Source organism: Alosa sapidissima, chromosome 21, assembly GCF_018492685.1.
Source record: "Alosa sapidissima isolate fAloSap1 chromosome 21, fAloSap1.pri, whole genome shotgun sequence".
NCBI lineage: Eukaryota > Metazoa > Chordata > Actinopteri > Clupeiformes > Clupeidae > Alosa > Alosa sapidissima.
The window spans coordinates 30881174-30898970 of record NC_055977.1 but is presented as its reverse complement, the minus strand read 5'-3'; the positions used below and the strand labels follow the sequence as shown (position 1 = coordinate 30898970).

Sequence of the window (17797 nt, the reverse complement as noted above, 5' to 3'; positions counted from 1 at the left end):
TTCTCTCCTGTCTCTGCCGAATTTGAACGCTCCTCTAGTTTCTCTCAACAGGGCTATTTGCTTGCTGAAACTGAATGTTAGATCTTCCATGTGAGGAGGACCCAACATACATTGTAATATTTTATTTTCGAAGGGTTTTGAGATCTATGGTTATTACCTTTCAGTAAAATTAGTTATTATTAGCCTACTACACGTCTCCCCTGCACATATGAGAGTTAGTCAGAGCCATGCGACTGGAGGAGGGGCCGCTCATATAGTCTCCTACTCCCCTTAAATATTGCAAATATAAACTTGGTCGCAATTTCCAAACAGTTTTTGTGAGGGGCTACTTTGCTAATATTTGGGAAACTGCAAGGAAGGGCCTGCGACCACACAGCCTAAGCTGCTAAAGTGCCGCAAGTGCGCAGCAAATGAACTTCAGAAACAATACATTTCAGCTCACGATATTCAGACCGGCCCATCCTCCCGAAGCTCCCGATTAGCCACACCGGGCCTGTACTAGCATAATTACTGTATGTGTTGCACAATGCAAGACTTATGCAACGCTGGTGCATCCTCCCACATCGCTCCCACTTGCCATAACACGTGACCCGCAGCCCTCCACACCTTTCACGCAAAAGAGGGAAAAACTGTCTGGGGTCACATATGGGCATGAGGCTACATTACGCATGCCATGAACCATCAAAACCGTACGACGCACACGTGCTCCGAACCAAGACAAGTGAACCGAACGGTTTGGATTTTTTTTCATGAACCGTGCCACCCCTAACTGTATTTATTTATAATTATTCATTTATTGTAAACTATACCATACCACAGGTTGGGAGAGCTGAATAGCCTCTCTTTACCCCCTGTACACTACACAACAAATGACAAAAGACAAGCTGAAATTCGACCTGATTCAAAAAAGAGTCGTATGACTCGAATAAAAAAAAAAAAACATGTATGCCCAGCTAAACAGGTTTGTCTGGGTTCACCCAGGCTACCTCGTTACTGCTTTTTATTGGATTAAAATAGGGGTGTCAAACATAAGACCCGGGGGCCAGAGCAGGCCCGCCAGCAGGTTTCATACGGCCCCCCAAGATGTTTTGGGTAGGAAGGAAAAATTAGAAAGAAAAGATATTCACATCCAGCTGTCTTCAACAATTTGTAATAAGCAATTTCTGTGATAAATGGATTAAACCTAGAACTACAAACCATCCTCAAGAAGGAAGAGGCCAAAAACTGACAAAGTAGTAGCGGGTTTTAAGAGAGAAAGAGGAGGATTTGACGAGTAAATAATTTGTCCTTGTTTGCTCATGAGTGGTGTAGTAAAGGAGTATATCATCAAACACCACTCTGATACCAATGCAGAGAAATGAAAATGACCATGTCAATGACGGCCCCCGTGAGGTCTCATTCCAACAAATCCGACCCACTGCCTAATATGAGTTTGACACCCCTGGATTAAAGACTGAATGCTGCATCCATCAGAAGAAACATAATTTTTTCTTACAACAGCCAAAACTTACTTTTAATGAACTGTATGAGGGTGAGTTCCTGCATCTGGTCAGGTTTTGATTTTTCAACATTGATTCCTCTCTCCAGTTCGGGGCTGTGTGGTTTATTCATTGTGGTTTCCTGTTAAGTCAAAATAAAGTATTGCTGTGAATAGTTGTAAAATCAGCCATCATATCGCACAGTCCACAAAAACAGTTCTGACCAACAAGTAATTTCAGGCCAACTCATCAAAAGAAAACTAAGGACATGTAATGGATTTTCATGACAATTCAGGTCATTTGTTAGCCTGGATGCCAGCCGAACAAGCCCCACCCAATGATTCAAAATTTGTTATTAACCAATTCAAAATTCAAAATTTGTTATTAACCAATGATTCAAAAATCTTTGATAAACAGGGTAATTTGGAGATGGGATGGTAATTATTTAAATCATCTCTATCAACCCCTTTGTGCAAAGGTGTCACATGGGCTAGTTTCCATGCACTAGGAAATATGCCCATCACAATGGAAAGATTAAATATATGCACTATATGCTTTGTGATAATAGGAGCAGACAATTTAAGGAAAAAAGGATTTAAATGATCTTCTCCAGTAGCACTCCTAGTGTCAATAGCTTGTAATGCCTCAAACACTTCATTTTGAAAGAAAGGTTGTAATCTCGGCTTCACTGAAAATGAGAACTACCCTCAATGAACCTCCGAGAATAGATTGAATTTTGACACACTCACAGAATTCTGGCTCTGAGCCAATGTGGGAGGGGTGGAGCGTGATAGGAGTTGTTATTGGGCCAGTCTAGTGTCAGTATAAAAATTGAACCAATGGGCCACTGACTGTCCTTGCATTGTTGCCCATGTTTTAAAATAACGTTAATAACGTTAAATAATAATTGAATTCAATCGGCCCAAAATGTACGCTGGCCCACTGGGAAAATGCCGGTATGGCAGATGGCCAGTCTAGCCCGGAACACACCTGACATTATGTCCCAATGGAGCACGAACAGACTCAAATTCTGAATTGAGTATGACAATATCAGGCTACTTTTGACATGACAAAACACAACATAAACATAATTTGAGGGCTGCAACTTCACTTTTTAAATGACAATATCCTGGCCAGACTACTGTTGTTAGTGATATAAGTATTTGAAATGAACATGATTTCTTAATGTCTAGTGACATATCAAGGGCATTTTATGATTAATTGAAATACATTTCTTACATATGGTTCCTTTAAGTTTTTGACTCTAGTGAGACAAGAAAAAACTGACTGTTCATGGTTTTATTGCAACCAAAAACTAAAACAGATACAGAAACACACTTCAGAGCAGAAGAGAATAAGGTTGAAACCCTAATATTGTTGCTGTCGGGTATAAACCTTGTGACTCTCTTTTTTCGTCTTTTTTTTTTTTTTCATAAATTGAGACTATTGGTCAATCTTCTTGTCAGTAAAATAGCTTGGGACTAAATCTCTTAACTCCATTGGACCCTCCAATTGTCTGCAAGATCTTGTCATCCTGAGGAGCCGCGCAAAAACAATCCTGGAGTGAGGAAACCCGAAGTAATCAGGCAGTTTTATTACCCCAGCTTTCCTTGAGGTCGGGAACAATAGCACAAGCAGGTGCAGCACCTGCAGGCACTCCACCAGAAAGCCATTTTAGTGGCACCAGGAGGCTCAATAATAATAATAACCACTCCCTTTAGGGACGGGGTTTTTCACTTTGATACCCCAGCATCAGTCAAGACACTTAGGAAGGCTATCCTGCTCAACCAGAGTAGGGAGTTTGTAGTGGTAGAATTTACAGAGCATTTAAAGAGAATTCCAAAACTACAAAGGCAAAGACCTTTGTAGTTAATAGCAATAATAGCAGAGCTGCGCAAGAAGAAATTTGTACAACTCAAATATGTGAATAGCCACACTAACCTACAAGATTTCTAGCATGAGGGAAACAGGTGGGGCAATTACTTCAAAGAAATGACTATATACACAATCAGACATACCTGGCCACAGGCATCCTGTCAAACGCTATATGCATATTCCCTAAGGCAGCGGTTCCCAAACCTTTTTTCCCGCGTATCACCACCTACATCCTAACTCGGCTCATGTACCACCACCATCCGACACATAAAAACATAACACATGCTATTGACACATTCCAGGAATCATGTTTAATTAGCCGCCCTACATAACAAATAACAAAATCTAAATGTGCAACTGGTCTATGAGCTCTCACACTAAAAAAACAGTGTGGAGAACAACATTATGAAACGCGTCAGACCGCACTCCTACAACCTCTAGGGGCTGCTGGAACATCTTTTTCAGCATTCGCGCCTCTCTCCGAGAGTGAAGTATCTAGACTCCTGACATGTAGCCATCCTACCACATGCTCGTTGGACCCTATACCTACAAGCAGACTTTTCCATTCTGGGGGCAAGGCCACTTGGCCTTCAGTTGGGCATATTTGGTGGGGGGCACAAAGGCCACATGTCAGTGCACCAAGGCCAAAGTTAACTATACAGTAGTAGGCTATAAAAATGATCAAAGTTGTATTTAGCCTATTCACTGCAGTAGACCTGCATGCATCACTATATGAAACATTACAAAAACATGAAACATGACATATTACATATAACTGTAAATCATCTGATCATCTAATAAAAACAGATATCTAGGCTATATATAAAATTTATTTTATATTTGGCCTGCTATGAAATCATGTATTGAACAATTTAAATTTAAGCACAGCTCAGCTTTAAGAAACTCAAATAGCCAAGATGCATGCTTAGCATTTTGTGATCATTAAGGCTACTTTCACAAACACTTAGTCAGCTGTCCTCTGATTTACCAATATCTAGGCGATATTTGTAACATTTATTTTGTATTTGGCCCGTTATGAAATCATGTGGAACAATTTAAACACATTGTAAAACTTAAAGCCCAAATTTGGAGACATCCATGCATGTTGAAATTTACTGCAAATTCAAAACTGGATTACTCTGGAACGGCTAACTATACAGGGGACTGCTTTACACCTTTGTGTTCGGTAAGGTCTGCTGTTTATTCTGATATATGGTTTGTCATGTGTTAAAAGAAGGGTTCGTGAAGTATTCCACCGAGATGAATGGGTAGTGAGATCATGGACGCAAAACCTTCAGTAGAATGTATGATTAAATTGAATTATATTTTTTCTCGCGAACCGTTCAACACAGCAATTATCGGCTAACATCGTTTAAAAGCTGAGAAAAAGCTCTTTCATGTGATACTTGTGATGTCTGTGATGAATAGGCTACTTCGCAAATAGTAGTTCAACTGAGAAGAATGGGTGAATTTAGACGCACTTTCTTTCTTGCGCTGTCACTTTCTCCACTGCGTAAAAGACTAAATTAATTTGCGCTGTGAATGCTAAGATTATTTTGACAGACCACAGGCTAAATAAAAATTATATAGCTATTAGTAGGACACAAAGCAGAATATTGAAAGAAGGTGGCACCAAGGCCACCGTGGCCTGTAAACCTATGATTTTCAAAGGGGCTTCACGGCCAACGCAAGGGGCTACGACGGCCATGGCCGTCGTGGCCGCCGTGAAATTCCTACCCTGCCTACAAGCCTACTCCAGTCCATCAGCCCGACCATCGCACCAGCTATCACACATGTGATCAATGCCTCGCTAACCTCTGGCACATTTTCAACAGTGTTCAAAATGGCCCGGGTAACACTGTTACTTAAGAAAACTTCTCTCAACCCTGCTCAAGTCGAGAACTACCGCCTTGTCTCACTCCTGCCTTTCCTATCCAAAGGCATTGAACGAGCAGTTCAATCCAAACAGGTCTCTGACTTCCTTTCACAGAACAACCTTCTGGATCCAAATCAGTCTGGGTTCACAAGCGGCCACTCTACTGAAACGGCTCTGCGGTCTGTAACAGAAGCCTTAAAAGAAGCCAGGGCGACAGCTCGGTCATCAGTACTCATTCTGCTTGACTTATCGGCTGCCTTTGGTTAATCACCGCATCTTTCTCTCTACACTCTCTAACATGGGAATCTCCGGTTCTGCTCTTTCCTGGTTTGAATCCTACCTCACAGGACACTCGTTTAACGTATCATGGCTTGGACAGCTATCTGCACCTCACCATCTGACCACAGGGGTCCCCCAGGGCTCAGTGCTGGGCCCCCTTCTCTTTGCTATCTACACCACCTCCTCGGGACAGATTATCCGTTCGCATGACTTCTCATACCACTGCTATGCAGACGACACACAGCTCTATCTGTCCTTTCCACCTGATGACCCAACATGGTTGAGATCATGTTGCCTCAGTTGCCCGGTCGTGCCGTTTCGCAGTCTACAACATACGGAAAATCAGGACTTACTTGACTCAAGATGCTACCCAACTCCTGGTTCAGGCAATAGTCATCTCACGACTTGACTACTGCAATGCCCTCCTGACAAGTCTCCCAACCTGCACAGTGAAACCCCTTCAGATGATCCAGAACGCGGCGGCAAGCCTGGTCTACAACCAACCCAAAAGAGCACATGTTACTCCGCTGCTCATCCAGCTACACTGGCTACCTATGGCGGTCCGCATCAAATTCAAGGCTCTAACGCTTGCCTACAAAGTAGTCTCCGGTTCTGCTCCCACCTACTTGAATGCCCTCATACAGACATACGCTACCTCCAGACCGTTGTGCTACGAACGACGTCTAGCTCTACCACCGGTACGCTCAGGCCAATCCAAACATCTGTTGTTCCTCGTTGGTGGAACACACTGCCAGTTCCTACAAGGGCTTGGTGATCCTAGCACTTACCACCCGTCTTGAACTGACACTCAACTGTTTAAAAACAGCACTCACTGATGCACTTATTCTTACTGTACTCTACCGTTTTTAAATTGTCCTAAAATTGTTGAGAGAATTGCTCTAAAACTTAAACTGTTCACCTTGTTGTTAGTCGCTTTGGTTAAAAATGTGAACCTTCGCCAAAATGTAATAATTGAAATCATCAAATTAAAAAAAAAAAGTTTATTTCCAGTGAATACTGTTCTTTTAATAACAAAAAAACAGTAGTGGCAGAGCATGGCAGTGGCTACTAGGGTCAGAGACCGTGGCAGATTCATTGGTCAGTCTGCAAGTAGGTGACAGGCTTTGCTAACAGGGTTTTGTGGGCATTTGGACCATTACAAAATACCGGAAAATGCATTAATTAAAAAGTCATTAAATCAATCTTGTCCAAGTAAGAGCCCACACATTGCACACCCGAAGTGGGAATAAACAAAGTTGATCCAGGCCACCTTGTCACAACATTACGATTTCTGGATCATATTCCTATAATTTGCACACAAGTGTGACAACAATAATGCAAATGCTTACTCCAGGACAGTTAATGTCAAAGACAGGGAAATAGCTTCAGTTATTAGTCAGGCTATGGCTATTCACTTGGATGATAAGGGTACGTGATGAAGTGAGGCTATTGCAATTCCAAAGGCCAAGGGAACTTTATCAGGATCCATGAAATAACTGGCCTTTAAAAATAAAAATATGCCTGCCTCTATGGGAGTTAACATAGGGGTATGTATACTTATGACCCCTGTTTTTTGAGGAAGAACATTCATTTATTTATTTATGATACATTATTCATTCACAAAGAAAATTGGTGTCCAAAGGTTGGGTTTTTCCTCATTTTGTTAATAAACAGTCAGTTTCCACACAGCGAAACACCTCGCTAATTTCGGCCAGCGAAATTTCGCCTCGGGGGCGTGACCAAGGGGGCAAGCGAATTCCCGGAAGTTGAAACACCAATGGAGGCTGGTGTACCCATCTCTCTGCTACCCCCATCACAACCCATTTATTAGGGCCCGAGCACCGAAGGGCGCAAGGCCCTATTGTTTTTGTAAGGATTATTATTTTTATTCACTATTATTAGGGCCCGAGCACCGAAGGGCGCAAGGCCCTATTGTTTTTGTAAGGATTATTATTACTATTATTATTATTATTAGGGCCCGAGCACCGACGGTGGGCGAGGCCGGGACGGCCTTGCGCACCGAGAGGTGCGAAGCCCTATTGTTTTTGGAAAGATTATTATTATTATTATTATTATTATTATTATTATTATTATTATTATTATTTGTTCACCTTTTTGCTATTTTTGAGGTGGTTAATATGGATGAAAAGTCTTGGAATTTGGCACACACATCTGGTATCACAATGGCTACACAGGCATAAAGGCTTGGCCCCGGGCGTGGCCCAGGGACTCAGTAGCGCCCCCTTAGGTGATTGATCCAGTGGTTGGCACATACTTTCAGATAGACACACCAAATTCGGTAGGTGTGTGTATCTCCCCAAGATGAACAACTTTTGTATGTACAATGCATTAGCCACGCCCAACAGGAAGTGAGGTATTTGGGATTTTGTGCGGACTAAAATGTGATGAATTGTGATGACAAAAGAGGTGCTTCCCATGGGTGAAAACGCATGAAATTTGGCACACACTTCAAGAGGTACCGTAAATACACAGGGGGAAAGCCTTGGCACCGGGCGTTGCCCAGGAACTCCATAGCGCCCCCTTATGTCACTGTGACTTGTGGTTGGCATATAGTTTTAGATACACACACCAAATTTGGTGGGTGTATGTAACTCCCAAAAACAAACAACTTTTGTATTAACATGCCATTAGCCACACCCACAGGAAGTGAGGTAATTGAGATTTTGTGCGTTGTGGACATGATCAATTTTAACGTACTCCTCCTAGACGGTTGATTCGATTCATGTCAAAGTTGGTATACATGACGCCAAGATGTTTCTGATTCTAAATTGTGAAGCTTTTTTTGATATGTTGTAATTTGCCGAAATGGCGAAACTATGACTTTTAATACCCTTCCACATAAACAATAAATGTGTCTTAATTCACCATGCATGGCTTGAAATGTTTTAAATTTCACAGGTCTTTGAATACCATGGTAGTGATGATATTAACATGCCCATAATGCATATTTGGCATAGCGCCACCACCTGGCAACAGAAAGAATGGCAATTACACTGATGTCACATGATCAATTTTAACATACTCCTCCTAGACAGTTTGTCAGATTCATGTGAAATTTTGCAAATATGATGCCAAGATGTTGTTGATGTTAAATTGCGAAGGGATTTTTGATATGTTGTAATATGTCAAGATTTTAATAATTCACCATATAAACAGGAAATGTGTCATAAAGTCACAGTGCATTGAATAAATGGTTTGAAGTAGGTATACAATATTGGAAATCATTATTGTGATGATGTGCACATATGTCATTCAGATGGCTAGCATAGCGCCACCATCTGGCCAAACATGAAATGTGCCAGAAATGTTCTATGCTTTAAATGAATGGTCTGAAACAGGTTAATAGATATTATGATTATGATGATATCCAGACACCCTATGGACCTGCCTGGCATAGCGCAACCACCTGGCCAAGCAGGAAAATGTGCCAGAAATTGGTAATGCCTATATTGGTTGATCTGAAACTTTGCAAAATATTGAATATCATCATTGTGATGATATTCACATGTGTAATTCAAATGCCTAATATAGCGCCACTATCTGGCCAAAAAGTGTATCAGAAATGTTCTTTCATTCGCAAATAAATGTGCCAGAAAATAACACACATATGTATGTCACACACATATGTAAATTTTACAAATGCACGTCGGTGCTTTGTTGGATTCTGAAATGTCACGGGTTGCGGCCCGCAGGTGCTCGGGCCCGCCATTGCCGCTTGTGGCTATATTTTAGGATTGTTTTTGAAATCCCCTAACTTCATATAACATACAGTATATCCTGTGCCGACATTGTAGCTTCTGTATTATCTACATAAACAATAGAAGGAAAAACAGGCTCAACTACCTTGTACATAAGGTTGGGTTCTCGTAAGAAGAATATTTAGCATGTACGGTTGTAGGGAAGCTAACTTTGACATAGTTATTCCCGTAGGGAGATAACTGTATTGTTTGGAAGAAGCAAAGTCCAACCAGCACGAAAAACTCATGAACAAAGCTATGTAGCCTACAAGACCATTGTATGCTAAGGTAAAGCATTACACAGAGGCAAGTAAACCTAATAAAAAAAAAATTGTGACAGTAGGTTGGAAAAGTGGAAAGAAGATTAGGTTATAACTTTTTTCTTTTGCTTTAGCATTGACTGTGTTTGAAGATGGTCACGTCTGGTCTTTTCAACATGAACACGACTTGATATCACTTGTGAGGATGATATTAATAATAATACATAAATAAATGTTTAACTTTGATGACTTTGAAGGCGAAGTAAGTGTGAGAAGAATTCTGTGTGAACCATCTATCAGAAGAGTTACAAGATTCAGTTTGATGGCTAACGTCACAAATTTAAGTGTGAGTCTGCGCAGTACAATGGAAGCCAACTGTGTCGTTTGTTTTGGATGAACTAGAGTGGTGGACACCGAAATTTTGACGATTGGTCCTGTCTCAACTTTTCTGACTCGTTTTGAATCGCCTTTGACTAGTCAGAGTGGCTGCCTACAGGCATGCTCAAACATGTCCTAAAACAACCCTTAACGTTCGTTTTCAAAACTGTAATGGGATTTTACAAAATGCAAAATAAAACACGACAGAACCTGTATTTCGCTACACTACTTGTTTTGGAACATCAACGAACACCACTAACCACTCGGTGAGTTGCAGTTTTGAAAACGAACGTTAAGGGTTGTTTTAGGACATGTTATCTTGATCAGACTTTTTTGTAACTCCCAAACCACAACCTCCAAACACAAACACACAGACCTGATTGGTTCTCGAATGATCCTCATTTGAATAAAGTTAAACTTTCGCCAACCTTGTTTTGCCTGCCTCAAAGATTCGCTCTCATTTCGCCCAACTTGGGTGAATTTCGTCTCCATTCAACCTCAATGAGAGCGAAGTAAAATTTTGCCATGTATAAACTGACCGTAAGGCATTACGATCAATTTCCAAAAGATGATTTTTTATTCCTCTTTTTAATCAACTTTAGCATGTGTATGTACAGGGTATATAAACGTCTGCTTTCAACTGTATATGATATGAAGGGAAAACACCCGGCAAATGTTCAAGGCATGGGCAAATGCGTGAAGGTGACCCCATTCATCACAGGTTTCGAGGAAAGCTCTTGAAAATCTGAAATGTTTGATAAGCCAGTAATCAACAATCGTGGAACTAAATATAGGTGCTGTCTATAAATAGGTTTCATAGGTTTTAAATCTTGATATCCTCTGATAAGACTATTTATCTAGAAACATAGGCCTACTTCGAAGTGTTCTACTTTTAAATAGCCCACATTTCACAATGGGGGGAATTCTCTCATTCGCGCATAAGCTTTTTCCCCCATTCTTTCTTCTGTCACACCCACAGTGCGCTAATTTAGGTTGATATGAAAATGTGGAAGGTCCGCCATTGGACTATCATCTGTTTAAATTTAACTTGTCATGAATATTAAGAAAACTGGTAACACTTTATAAAAACTACACACAAATCATCATTTATTAAGCCTACTTATTAGTCAATGGTTTGTTCATCGTTAGCAATTTCTAATTTATCATCAGTAAAGCATTTGTTCACACAGTTATAAATAGTTTGTTCATAGTAAATAAGCCTATATCTAAAATATGTTTATACATTATTGTTAATACTTAATAAATGATGCAATAATATGTTTTTGATTAAGTAATATTTCCATTATTTAACAGTTGTTACATACACATGAACTAATGAGTGCATCACTTCAATATCTGACAAAAGGACCCTGAACAAACTGATCAACATCTTGGACAATGAATGTCATCCACTCTACAGCACTATCAAAAAGCAAAAGAGTTTGATCAGCTGGAGACTTCGTTCACTGCCATGCACAACTGAAAGGCTGAGGAAGTAATTTGTCCCCAGGGCCATTGAACTGTTCAATGCTTCACTAAAGGGAAGAGGAGAGATAGACTTCTCTGCTTAGTCTGTCTGCCTCTCCACCCTCTCCATGTTTGAGTACTGACTGCCCACTACTGCTTTACTATTGTTTTACTAATGTCCACAGCATAATGTTTTTACTACTGTTTTTACTGCTACACTGTTTTTCATGCTATGTTAGCACACATGACCTGCAACAATACTGAATGGCTGTAACCCTATTACCTCAACCTGTTCTTGCACTGACATAGTTTTTTATATTACCTTGTCTACATTATACTTTACTCTCCTATTTGTCCATATTATTTATGCTGGTCTCTAGACCCTATTCTTGCACTGTTGCACTGTTGGACTACTGTTGGACTACTTTTTACTTTTTGCACCTTCACCATGACACTCACTCTCTTGAGCACTTACCTTGCACACAGAACTACAGGCCAGTCCCGGCCCTGTCACTGCAAGCGTCTCATATTTGATCACCCTCAAGCACACTGTGGATTTTTTATTAAATTTATATAGTATATTTTGTATTTAGTTTTGTTAGTTTTTCTTATCTTCTACTGTCTCTATTGTACGGAGCCCGTGAGGTGACATAAAAAAAAATTTAAAAAACGAAGGTAAAAAAAAATACTGAGAAAAGGTATGTACTTGGGACAAACACTGACTAGGTTTGCAAGATCTTGAGTTTGTTTTGCGAGATCTCGAGTTTCTTTTGCGAGATCTTCACTTTCTTTTGCGAGATCTCGAGTTTCTTTTGCGAGATATTGACTTTCTTTTCAAGAACCATAGGCCTACATTCTTTGAGTTCTCTCCCTCCTTTTTTGTATTTTCTATCCTCTGTTTATGTTCTTTTTTCTGGCCACCAAATTTGTTTACAGACATTTTCCCACTTGCCTACCAAGCATACGCGTAGCCACGGCCAGGCCTGTCTACTTGTCAGTCTTGCCCGTCCAATTAGGCTTTCCTTCGTTTACGTTCACCATCTAAAAAAGACGCGCAAGTCAACACTGCGCTGATAGTTCAAGAATCAGTAAAATCGCGTAGGCTACAGCCGGCAGCTCCGTAATTGTCAGGTGTGATGAAATGCGTTCATATTCCACTTTTTCATAAACGCTGCATGCCTATGAAAAGGCTTTGCAGTAGGATTGTCCGATGGTCAAGCTGTTGCTTCAATTTGTGTTTTAATTTATGCAACGCACCAATGCTGGGTTCATGCAGTTTTGCATAAGTTTAAAATGTTTAGCCGACAGCATAATGTGTCATTTTTGTACAATAAGTTCCACTTTTCATGTCATGAATGTAGCCTATGATAAGGCTTTGGAGTTGTCCAATATGTTCAATCTATTGTCTCATGTGTTTCATGTGACGCACCGAAGCTACATTCATGCTTGTTTTGTCAGCTGTGATCAAATGCCTTCAATAAATTCCACTTTATATGTCATAAATATAACATGCCTATGATTAATGTTTGTATGGCCACGCATTTAAACATTTCTGGCTACGCTACTGAGAACAGAATCTCTCAATCTCACGTCTTGACCGGTCATGTCTAACGTAGCCTACTACTCCCCACGGGGGAGGGCTAACTTTTGATACATTTTTATAAATAAATCGTTATCAGCCAATAGGGAAACTGCCAGAAACAACAAGCAACAACGCTTAAGCTGGTAAGTGAGACACATCGATGAATGCACACTTAATGCAGAATCACCACAGAAAGCGTTTATTTGATTATTTATTTTTCTGCCAGTGACTTCAGTGATTTCGCCGACAATGACAATAGTTTGCAACTGGTTTATAATAAGAAAATGATTTCATTATAAGTGGTTGTTTCATTACATAAGTACAAGTATAAATCATGTACATACAAACATATTTTTTACTATTTACTATGAACAAACCATTTATAATTGTGTGAACAAATGCTTAACTGATGATAAATTATGTATGGACAAGAAATTACTAATGATGAACAAACCATTAACTAATAAGTAACAACGGCTTAATAAATGAGGAATTGTGTGTAGGGGGCAGCCGTGGCCTACTGGTTAGCGCTTGTAACCGGAGGGTTGCCGGTTCGAACCCCGACCAGTAGGAAGCGGCTGAAGTGCCCTTGAGCAAGGCACCTAACCCCTCACTGCTCCCTGAGCGCCGCTGTTGTAGCAGGCAGCTCACTGCGTCAGGATTAGTGTGTGCTTCACCTCACTGTGTGTTCACTGTGTGCTGAGTGGGTTTCACTAATTCATGGATTGGGATAAATGCAGAGACCAAATTTCCCTCACGGGATCAAAAGAGTATATGTACTTATACTTAGTTATTATAAAGTGTTACCAGAAAACTTAATAAAATAAAATGATATATGGAGTATAACTGAACAAATGAAAAAGATTTTAGACCAACAGTGGCAAAATATTGGGCAATTTGTCTACAACCCGCCAGCGGACCGCCAGAGAACCGATGATCAAAATGCCAGCTATGCCCCCAGTGGACCGACAGTGGTCCGCCAGCCTCTTGCTATCTGGGGAATTCCATTTAAATCCAGAAAGAACACAAACCAGTCTTTGATTTTGAAAACGTAAGCATGTTGAACTGAATAGCGAAGGCCTACTTAATATTACTATTAATGCATTCATTATATGTTGTTTACTTTTTTCGGCCTTTTCTGTTTCGGGAGGCTTTTATTTTGAAACCGCTTTTACCGTTCCAACCGCGAGTTTGTAATGTAAACAGAACAAACATTAGGCTAAAAAGAGACGTGAGCATAGTGAAATAGAAACAACACAGAATGATAATTTGATTATTTCAGCACACTCCGAAGAGACCCAAGGTTAGTGTTCATGGAATATGTAGGCTACTTAACAATGTGCATTTTAAGCCTTAAAGTAATTTTGGACTGTAACTAGATCATCTTTTCACTTGCTTGACTAGGCCTACAGCGGGCATCGCTTTCAAATGGCCACTTCAGTCGCGCATTACGAGGCGTGAAGCTGCGTGAAGCTTTAGTACCACTTTCAGCCACTGAGCGTCGCTCTGCCACTGTAGCCTACATCGCTCTGTCAGTAGCCTGACTGCCGCCCCTTCTGAAAAAGCAGGAGGCTAGGCTACCTTTAAACGTAATCGTTACCGAGAGGAATCCCAGCATACGAATTCAATAACAAAATAAATCGTTATTAAACATTACCTTGATTAAGGCTACTTGGGTATGGCTTAAGGCTTGACTACACGGTGGTAGCGAAAATCGAAATCTGCTTTTGATTGCCTACCGGTGCCGCTCCACAAAACGAAAAAATATCTTAATTTGCTGTCTATGTTATTGTCAGTGTTGGGGGTAACGCAACTACCCAAATCAAAACAGTGTCTTAATTTGCCCTACTTCTTGACTGCAATGTAGTCAATTGACTGCTTGACATGTCACTTTTATTTTTCTGTACAATAAACAAATACATCTGCTTTATGTCGCAGAATTACATTCATATTTGGCTGACTGCAGACGCGTCACTTCCCTCCCCATATTCCAAGATTAAGATAGTAGCCTATACAAAAAGCACTTCATACTATCATAAAAAAATAGTTAAAACGAATAGCTATTTGCAATTTGACAAAACACTGGTCCTCATTTTGCGAATGCGAGGACGATATGAGCCTGTTGCATTTAGTTAGATGTCCGAGTCACGCATAATGTTTGAAAACCACTGGCTCGTAATCACAATAATTTAACACACGACAGTTGGATAGCCTACTTCATCTGTCATGAGCTCTCTCTCTGCCTGGTAACACGTGCTGATTGAAGTCTGATGACCTCCACCTGTTCCTGCTCTGCTCTGCCTCACCCTCGTTACCTACCAGCTGCACTGCATTCACCACTCATCATGCCCTCTATATAAAGCCTTGCTTTTCAGTCCACACTTGTCAGATCGTCTGCAACCAGCACCAGTTACCTGCCTGTTTATTGAAAACGCCTCTGACTCTTTGCCTGTGATCCCGGACCCGCTCGACTACTTCTGTGTTCTCCAGCCCCGGTAATCTTGACCTGCCTTCCGTCCCTCTTCTACGAATACCGCCTAGTCCTTGACTGTACTGCTGCTTCGTTTCAATTGCTGTTGTGTGTGTGTTTCCCCCAGGACTTCCCGGATCATCCAGCTCCTGCCTTCGCTGTTCGGCTACTGGGGGAACACACACACGCAGACTCTTGGAACTCCTGTACCCCCCCCGGAACCCCTGAAACCCCCAACCCTTAAATAAACTTTTGAACGTGACGCAATTGTGGTCCTCGTCCTGTTTGGTGTCTGACAGTACGATCTGACCAAACATGGACCCAGCGCACGGTCGAACCAGCATGGAAACCGACGAACCAGAACCACCCACCGCCATGCAACGCCTGGAAGAGACAGAGAGAGAGGTAAACCGCAACACTGCTGACATTGCCTCCCTACTTCAAGCCGGCTTGAGCCAGCGTCAGCAGTTCCAGCAGCAACAGCAACAACTTGCAATGATCATTCAACTTCTCACCAACCTTTCTTCTCTGCCTGCTCCCACCGGCCCAGCCCCAGCCAGCCTGCTCACCGGCCCAGCACCCGAGTCTCCTGCCCAGTCCACTGCTACCGTGGCTGCCGGAGTCCCAGAACCCAGGATCGGCAATCCAGAGCGGTTCAGCGGCGACCCAACCCAGGTACGGGCGTTCCTGACGAGCTGCCGTGTCCAGTTTACCCTGCAACCCAGGACTTTTGCCACTGAAGGGGCGAGGGTCGGTTACGTGATCACTCACCTGACGGGCCGAGCTCGACTCTGGGGAACGGCGGAGTTCGAGCGCCAGACCCCAGCATGTGCAACCTTCAACCTATTCGCAGAGGAGATGCTCAAGGTATTCGATTTGGAATCCACAATAGCCGAGGCATCTCGGATCCTGATGAGTATTCGCCAAGGCAGAAGGACTGTTGCGGATTACTCCATCGACTTTCGAACCGTGGCAAGTCGGAGCTCCTGGAACATGGAAGCATTGGTGGATGCTTTCCTCCACAGCCTGGCGGACTACATAAAGGACGAGCTGGTTTCCCATGATCAACCCCCCACTCTTGATGAAGCCATTGCTCTGGCTGTCCGCATCGACCGCAGGATCCAGGCCCGCCGTCATGAGAGAGGGCGCCAGAGTCCATCCACCAGCACACGGAGTGTCCCAACTGCCCTTCTGTCCGCACCTGCCACACCATCTAGCCAGCCGGACCAGTCTGAACCGATGGAGATCGGCCGCACCTCCCTAACCCCTGCAGAGCGCCAGCGACGCATCACCTCCAACTTGTGCCTGTACTGTGGTGGTGATGGTCATCGAGTCGCCACCTGTCCAGCAAAAGCCGGAGCTCACCAGATGTAGGAGGAATCCGGATGAGCTCAATGAACATTCAGCCCTCCATCAGCCGTAAACCCCTCATCCAAGTCTGTCTTCACCTGTCTGATTCCACCCACACCCTGGCAGCCCTGGTGGACTCTGGCGCAGAAGCAAACATTATTGACACAGGACTTGCTCGTCAGCTGGGCTTGGAAAGCCATCGCTTGTCCACTCCTGTTCCAGCCCGGGCCCTGGACGGTCACGCAATTGGCACAGTTACCAGCATCACAGCCCCCATCTCAATGATGGTGTCAGGAAACCACCGAGAGACCATCCGCTTCCACCTGCTCAGCTCTCCAGGCCAACCCCTAATCCTGGGCTACCCTTGGCTCCGTCTCCACAATCCTCACCTCGATTGGGCCTCCGGAACTGTGAAAGAGTGGGGAAATGCCTGCCACCTGACCTGTTTGCGTGCTGCCTCGCTGCCCCCCGGCTCAGTACCCCCCAGCATTGCCCACGACATTTCTAATGTCCCTGAATGTTACCATGGCCTCCGAGAGGTGTTCAACAAGACCAAAGCCACATCTCTGCCCCCACACCGTCCGTACGACTGTGCCATTGATCTCCTCCCTGGGACTGCTCCACCCAAAGGTCACCTCTACTCACTATCCCCTCCTGAAAGAAAAACTATGGAGGATTACATCAGGGACTCCCTGGCAGCTGGACTCATCCGCCCGTCTTCCTCTCCTGCTGGTGCCGGGTTCTTCTTTGTGGGAAAGAAAGATGGTTCTCTTCGCCCCTGCATTGATTATCGAGGTCTGAATGATGTCACAGTGAAGAACCGGTACCCTCTGCCTTTACTCACCTCTGCTTTTGAATTGCTCCAGGGATCCACTATTTTCACCAAACTGGACCTTAGAAATGCTTACCACCTAGTGCGAGTAAGGGAGGGTGACGAGTGGAAGACAGCATTCAACACCCACACCGGCCATTATGAGTACCTGGTAATGCCATTTGGCCTCACCAACGCCCCAGCGGTATTCCA

At 42.7% G+C, this 17797-nt stretch overlaps 1 protein-coding gene across 4 annotated transcripts in view; it reads right to left on the bottom strand.

Moving 5' to 3' along the window:
- slco2b1 (solute carrier organic anion transporter family, member 2B1) overlaps window positions 1-17797 on the bottom strand; it is a 205535-nt gene that overhangs the window by 90957 nt on the left and 96781 nt on the right. For all 4 annotated transcript variants that reach the window (XM_042076135.1, XM_042076136.1, XM_042076137.1 and 1 more), the window contains one exon: window positions 1512-1620. In XM_042076135.1, the coding sequence (XP_041932069.1) occupies window positions 1512-1620 (109 nt within the window). The remainder of the gene's footprint in view (window positions 1-1511; window positions 1621-17797) is intronic.